Here is a 7702-nt window from a genome sequence, read left to right as displayed (position 1 = left end):
GATTAAGGAGAGTGCCATTACCCGTTATGATTTTACAGCTACTCTAGTACTAAAGCTAGAATGGAATTGTAGCATACTGGTCACAGGAAGAAATTCTGATGAACATAATATGCTTGCTATGATTGTTAAGGTCCCTTTCTTGAGTCAAAAGATGACAAGAGTACAAGGAAGATCAATAATTTGGTGCAGAAATAATATTATAGTTTTTAAAGTTAGTCGAGGAAAATGGTTAACAAAATGTTGCATGCTCACCCAAAATTTGTACAAGAGGCTAATTGAAGAAAGAATTTCTCATACCATCTTGAACCTTAAAAATTAGAGGGGTGAGTACAAGGAAGGATTCCTTTTTTATGAATTTTCAGTTAATAAATAACATGACATAAACCAATTAATTATTTTCAGCTGATGACCAACACAATTCAGAACGACATGAGATTTGTGAAGGGTTGAGATCATTAGGTCCTACAAGTTATTCATTTCATTTGTCAGGATAAATAAACAATAAACTGTAATTTAGATGTGTAATGGTCAATAAGAAGGGGAGGAGTCTAGCTATTCTAAACCATTCTCCTGTGCATCCTGCAAACTAGGTTGAATTTGATGGTGAACAATAGTGATTCCACCATGATTGAGGCTGTTACTTCAATATTCCGTGGGTCAACGATCAGCTTTGCTGCTGGCACATTGGCGAGAATTCTACTAAACATATTAGCATCCTCTTAAACAGAATTCTACTAATTTCCGCTAACATGAATTCTCTGAAGATGCTTGGTGAAAGCCAATGAGGGATCAACTACAACAGCTACTTGTATTTTTGCAATTATAAAGAGAGATATCGATGCTGGAAATAACTATCAGTACACCAGCAACCAGAGCACACAGGTCAACCTCAGTTATGCTTTAAGATTCAATATATGGTCATTTGGATACCGTTTTACTACCTGAAAATTGCATGAATATATCAAAACAGACTCATCATTTTACTTTACAAATTCACGGAAATTAGCATTCAGATGTTTATCTTTTTTGGAAAAAAGAAATGCTTGGAACTAAAAGTTTTGATATTAAAGAATAAATGATTTTAAATATAGAAATGCAGAGGGGTGAGTCATATTTCACAAAGGATGCAGTTGACATGAGACCAAAGATGTTTGAAAGATTCGCATAAATAGGAAAATGATGAAGATACCTCGTCTCAATTGCCAAATCTAGATATATTACTTACCTACATTTTCAAACCTATAAAAACTACCTGATTGGTGATAGAAACAACCAAAAACTTTTCTTTTCTGCAACCCAACGAACTCATTGATCCAACAGATCTGTGTCAAATGCAAATCTGGATTGATCACAATCTGCATTATTGCACTTTTTCTTCTTTGCCTTACCTGCATATAAGCCTGTGGTTGGTTCGATCTGGTTAATAGATGAAAGACATATTTTTGTTTTCTGATCAGAAGTCCCGGTATATAGTTCTGCCAACTCATTTTCTCCGAGTGAGGGGAGCCCAAGTCTAAAAGAACCCAAATTTAAATGAAACCCTGCAGCAGGATGGCTGAATGTCAAGGCTACACAGAACTTCATGCACGACACCGCTAAGCTAAAGCAGTACAATGCCTGCAATGTTCAAGTCATGTCAGCAATATGTAACAACACTTCCACATCATGAATACTATCACAACTGATATCATTAGTTGTACTAAATTTCTCTAACATTCAAATATTAGTCGTAAATTATCTCCACAATATTTAAATCTGTTGTAACTGATGTACATTGACTTCTTCTATAAATAGCAAATACCATATATTTTATGCTACCAGAACCCTTGAATAAGAACAATTTTTTGAAACAGACCCATTTCAAAAAAAAAATTTTAAACCAACCCTTTTTTTTATTTACCAAAACCGACCCGATTTTGTGATTAGCAGTCTAATTACCTTCCTAAACAGTCGGGGTTAGCAACCCCGACTATTTAAGACATTAATTTTTAGGGTTTAAGACTTCTAATTAGGGTTTAACACCCTCCTAATAGTCGGGATTGGCAACCCCGACTGTTTAGGAAGGTAATTAAACTGCTAATCACAAAATCGGGTCGGTTTTGGTAAATAAAAAAAAGGGGTCGGTTTAAAAAAAAAATTTGAAATGGGTCTGTTTCAAAAAATTGTTCCTTGAATAACGTTAAAAAAACTTTGTCCTCCAATCTCCTAGATCATGCAATGGCAACCAACTCCACAAGCCCAAATGAGCCTCCAATGTGGCCAATAACAACAACCCAAACACCAATCTCCTTTAATCCGTTCAGCACAATGTCAATGAACCACCTTCGCACCCCTCATCCACACTTATCATTTATCTTCTTGACTTGTCAGTCCTAGAGGAATTCGTTCTTGACTTCCTTGTCAGTCATAGATGCATTTGTTCTTGGGTTCCTTGTCAGTCAAGATAACAAGGAACCTCTGCAGTTTCTCCCCCTCGCTACAGGACGAACCTCCTAAGCCCAGCCCACTCCCAACCCAGCCCCATGGAACCGACAAGATAGGATAGTGCTGCTTTGGTTGAAGTCCACCATTATGGAACGTGCATTGGATCATAATACTTATGCCACAACCTCTCATCATGCTTGGCTTACTCTGCAGCGCATATTTCAATCTCAATCACAAGCACGAGTTATGCAATTACGCTCTCAATTGCAAAAACATGCGACAAGGATTTCTCATCTTCAACTATGCTGAGAATAAGAGTACTTTTGCTGATCTCCTAGCTGCTACATCCAACCATGTCAATGAAGCGGACCTTATTGAATTTATTCTCTCTGGGCTCTACCTGAAGTTTGGTCCATTCGTCGCCTTAGCTTGTCTCATGTGTGCTGCCATCAATGTTGATGATCTACTTGGCAACCTCCACCAAGAAGAGAAGCATCATAAGTTAGCTAATCAGCAGTTACTGCTCGACTATACCAGCCGTGGCACTGACCATCATCAAGACCATGCCCACAACAGGCTCGGTGTTATCGTCCTTAGTCCAGCCAGAACAATATGTAGATAGTATCTAAGATATGAAAGTTTAGAGAATGGCTTGAAATCTTTCAGCTAGAGGTGATTATGCTTCATATAATTGATTATGCTATTTCTTGGAGAAATTGTTGTTGAAGGGCCTTTCTGATAGACCAATGTGCATGCTTTCTTATTTTCTGAACAAATTCAGGTGAATAAACAGAAAAGGTTGAGGTATGGTTTCCACTTATTTCCTGACCATTCAATTTTCATTTGATTGTCTTCATACATAGAAATTGATGAAATTAGTCATATTTTTAAGTGTCCACATTAATTATTCTAGGAAACTACATATACAAGGGCCATGGAGTTACAGTGATATTAGTTTCATATACTAGAGGCTTTTTGTTGTATCTTATTAGGAATCTAATATTGTAGTATTGATATTTTGTACCTTCTGAAGTTTTTTGTCATGCATATAACAGGATGGAAGGTACAGAGGTGCCTATTTTGCTATTTCAAGAGGATAGTGCCGATTATCTCCTAATCTGTATAATCACTATGGCTGCACAAATAGCAGAGCTACTTGCACAGGTCTCACAACTCATATCAGAGGAAGAGTCAAGTATACAGTCGCGTGCATGTTCGGGCCTCAAACATGGCATTATAGATCTTAGTCTTCAATACAACAAATCCAAGATGAAGAGTAGACCCCGTGATTTTCGTCAGATATATCATGTGTATCCAGATTGCTTCATGAAACTGTGTATGGTACTATGAGGCCACAACTAGCAGAGCTATTTGCACAGGTCTCATAACTCATATCAGAGGAAGAGTCAAGTATACAGTCGCGTGCATGTTCGGGCCTCAAACATGGCATTACAGATCTTAGTCTTCAATACTCCAAATCCAAGATGGAGAGTAGACCCTGTGATTTTCGTCAGTTATATCATGTGTCCAGATTGCTTCATGAAACTGTGTATGGTACTATGAGGCCACAACCATTTAAAAGATACACGTTATATTAGTATTGAGGAGATGGTTGCTATTTTCCTTCTCACAATTATACAGAATCAACGATATAGCACTACTAACAAGAGGTTTGATCAATCACGATTTGTTATAAGTGTGCGCTTCAACAAAGCACTCGTAGCTCTTGTATCCCCCCTTCTCTGATGGCTTCACCTCCTACTGACCCGCCAGAAAATGTCACATTAGACTCCCATTTTGGGCTATTTCAAGGTATTTTAATTTCAAATGCATTATATTACTCTTCATTCTTTATTATAAAATTATTTGATTTATATCTCATACATGTTAATGGAATGGATATGATTGTATCGGTGAAATCAATGGGACTCACATTCCTCGTATGGTGTATTGCATGGATCGACCTCATACTGTAATAGACATAGCTATCTTTCCCAAATGTCCTTGCGGCATGCACGTTTGATCTCAAGTTCATTTATGTCCTGGTGAGATGGAGGGATCTACAAATGATTCACAGGTATTGAAGGATGTAATGAAATGAAGGAGTGAATGCAGATTTCCACTTCTAGATGGTAATAATCTTTATGTCAAATTGTTAAGTTTAACACTTACTTTTTAAGATTTTTGTCGATTACAATTCTAGCAATATGTTATCGTAGGCAAATTCTATCTGGTGGATTGTGGTTATCCCAATAGGTTGTAGTTCTTAGCTCTGTATCGAGGTACAATGTACCACCTAAAGGAGTTTGGCCCAGCCAGCAACCGTCAGCAGCCACGTAATCCGCATGAGTTATTCAACCATCGGCATGTATGTCTCCGAATGTGTGTCGAACATATCTTCGACGTTTTCAAGTCGAGGTTCACTATTTTCAAGAATCAACCTCCTAGTTTTTCATGTGAGATATAGAAAAATATGGTTTGGGCTTGTATCGGCATGTGTAACTTTTTGAAGTTAGCGAACTCAAATGATGACTTTGAAGTTTCCAATCTTCCTTATGCGGCACCACGCAATGTTGCACCACTTGATGTAGATTCCGATGAGGACAATGATTTATAGACTCAATAGACAAAACAGACAAGTGCGGCAAAGTGGAGGGAAAAAATGGCGAAGCATATATGGCAGGACGGGACACGCATGTCATGAGGAGTCTAGTTTCTAGTTCGTGGTAATTGGACTTAATTTGTTATACTTAAGACTTTGTTTAATAGCCACGTCTTTATTTGTAATAGTTATGACTTTTATATCTCAATCTAGGTTGTTCTTCTTTAAATAATAATTAATCACTAATATATGTTAAGTACAATATTAATAAGTTAATTTGGATTAAATTGATACATAAATATTTAGATTAAATTTTTTCAATACATTATATTATTAATATATTATATTATTGATGATAGTAATAATAATAATATTACTTTAAAAAATATTCTTAATATAATAAGTGTTTATCCATGGAAGTTAATTAGTAATAAGAACTTAATAACTATATAAATATCATATTTTCAAATACGTCATCATTAGTTGTCTCACTCAAATTGTCCTATTATCCTCGATTATCTCAATCAAAGTCTCCTATTACTTGAGTTTATCTCACTCTATCCCCCCCCTCAAACTTATCACAAGTGCCTAAATTATCCAAGTGAGACAATTGTCCCAAAAGGCCCCAAAACATCCCAATGAATAACCCCCCCCCCCCAACCAAAGACTAAAATTAGAATATGAATAGTTTGATTGGAGACACAAAGAGAATTAGGAGATAAAAATGTTATTGGCTTTCCAAACTATGTGAGCCTTATAACATAATTAACATTAATTAATATAGATACTTTTAACTCCTTTAATTCTTTCTATAACTAATAAACTATGGTATTTATCTAATATACACAGTAATTTACTAATTTTATCATCATATTAGGACGAGACTCAGATCAAATTTGCTACAAAATTAGGCATCTTGCGATCAATTATCATCAATGTATCAATCATTCAATCACTTCTAAGAGGGAATATAATATGACAACTATAATTGTCTCTATTTCCACCATCAATTACACAGCTCAACAATCGTTCGGTCCACTCAAACCAAACCAAGTGCAAGTTGTTAATGGTAACCTCTTGTCTATTTCCAATATTCACACTAGTACCCTCCATACTTGCACCTCATGCTTCCTAATACCTTTCAGTTTACAAAACACAATGACATTTATCTTGCTTTCATCATGACTTTTTTCTTATTAAAAAACTTCTAGGGCAAGGTATCAAAGGGACGTCTGACCGTGGTCTCCACCTTTTGCCCACCATCATATCGAATCGCTCTATGTTATCCAGTCTATATTGTTCGTTTGACAACTCTATCGGTTGTTTTGGTCTAGCTAGTTTCCAAACTTATCTTCATGGGTGGGATCAACATCTTGGTCACCCTCACGATAAAGTTATGTGTCAAGCACTGTTTTAAATATCGGCCGATAACCGATATTATCGGCCGAGTTATCGGATTTGGGAGCTCTCCGATAGGATAACTTGGATTTTTAATCGGTTATCGTTTTTGGCAAGTTATCGGGGAGTTATCGGCGTTATCGGTACTTATCGGCCGATAAGTAAGGTTTTTTTATCGGGATTATCGGCCGATAAGTAAGGCTATGCAATCGAATGGTTTCATGGTGCGGTCAAGATGTAAGTTTTGCTTTCTACAATTGGTTAGTGATTCTAAACATGATGATTTACATTTTGGTATGTTTATATTTCATTAAGCATGGTTAGATTACATTTTTTAGTTATTATATTATATATATACACCATCTAGTATATCACTCCGATAAATACTACTTATCCCCGATATATCCCCGATTTCCGCTATCCGATAAGAATTTTGGTCGTCCGATAAATTGCCGATAACCGATATTTAAAACCTTGGTGTCAAGTTATTTCTTTAAATTTTCATATATTAAAGGCCCGCTCTTTTATGCGCCGTGTCAATTAGGCATGACACTATGCCTCCCTTCTCATCATTTGCATGTATGAAGTGTGACTCCTAATCTTATCTTTTCCAATGTAGAGGGTTGAGAATCTGTTGTTCCATTTAGTGACAATAAATATTTCGTTCAATTTCCTCACAACTACAGTAAATACATTTGTGTGCATTTTATGAGTCATTAATCATTAGTGCTTTAGATTCTTATGCATTTCCAAACCATGGTGCAATGTCATTTGGGAATCAGGGAACTATAGATCAATTTCTTTTTTATAAATATTGTGGTATTATCCACAGCTTCTCCTCCCCTTAGATCCATGAACAAAATGAAGCTCTTGAGCGATGTTACCAAGACATAGTTTCTACGAGTCTCGTCCTCCTAGCTAACCATATCATTCATCAATCCTCTTTGAAATCTACGTTTGCAAGATGGTTTATTATAGTAATGGCACTCCTCTCATTTTCAAAAAACACAATCTCCCTTCCAAAAACTAAACCATTGTTTACCGAATTATACAATTCTTCAGAGATTTGAATGCTTAGTTTAGTCCCTCCTTCGTCCCTAACAATAACAGATTAGATTATCAATCATAGCCATGAGTTTTGTGAGTTATAGCACCAACATAAGGGCTATCTGTGTCTATCCTCCCTTTAATCGTATCTATATTCCATGCTATATAGTCTTTGATGAAAGTGTGTTCTCCTATCATTCCTTTGCCTCTATGATCTCCCTCAAGTACCCA

The 7702-nt window shown here is 36.3% G+C and overlaps 1 protein-coding gene across 1 annotated transcript in view; it reads right to left on the bottom strand.

Annotated features, from left to right (window-relative positions):
- LOC109843355 overlaps positions 1063 to 7702 on the bottom strand; it is a 21669-nt gene continuing 15029 nt past the window's right edge. Inside the window, exon 2 of the mRNA XM_020412289.1 lies at positions 1063 to 1617. Within this exon, the coding sequence (XP_020267878.1) occupies positions 1306 to 1617 (312 nt within the window). The 3' untranslated portion in view covers positions 1063 to 1305. The remainder of the gene's footprint in view (positions 1618 to 7702) is intronic.

This window comes from Asparagus officinalis, chromosome 5 (assembly GCF_001876935.1).
Source record: "Asparagus officinalis chromosome 5, Aspof.V1, whole genome shotgun sequence".
NCBI lineage: Eukaryota > Viridiplantae > Streptophyta > Magnoliopsida > Asparagales > Asparagaceae > Asparagus > Asparagus officinalis.
Note: the sequence above shows the minus strand (reverse complement) of the source record. Positions and strands in the feature narration are given on the sequence as shown.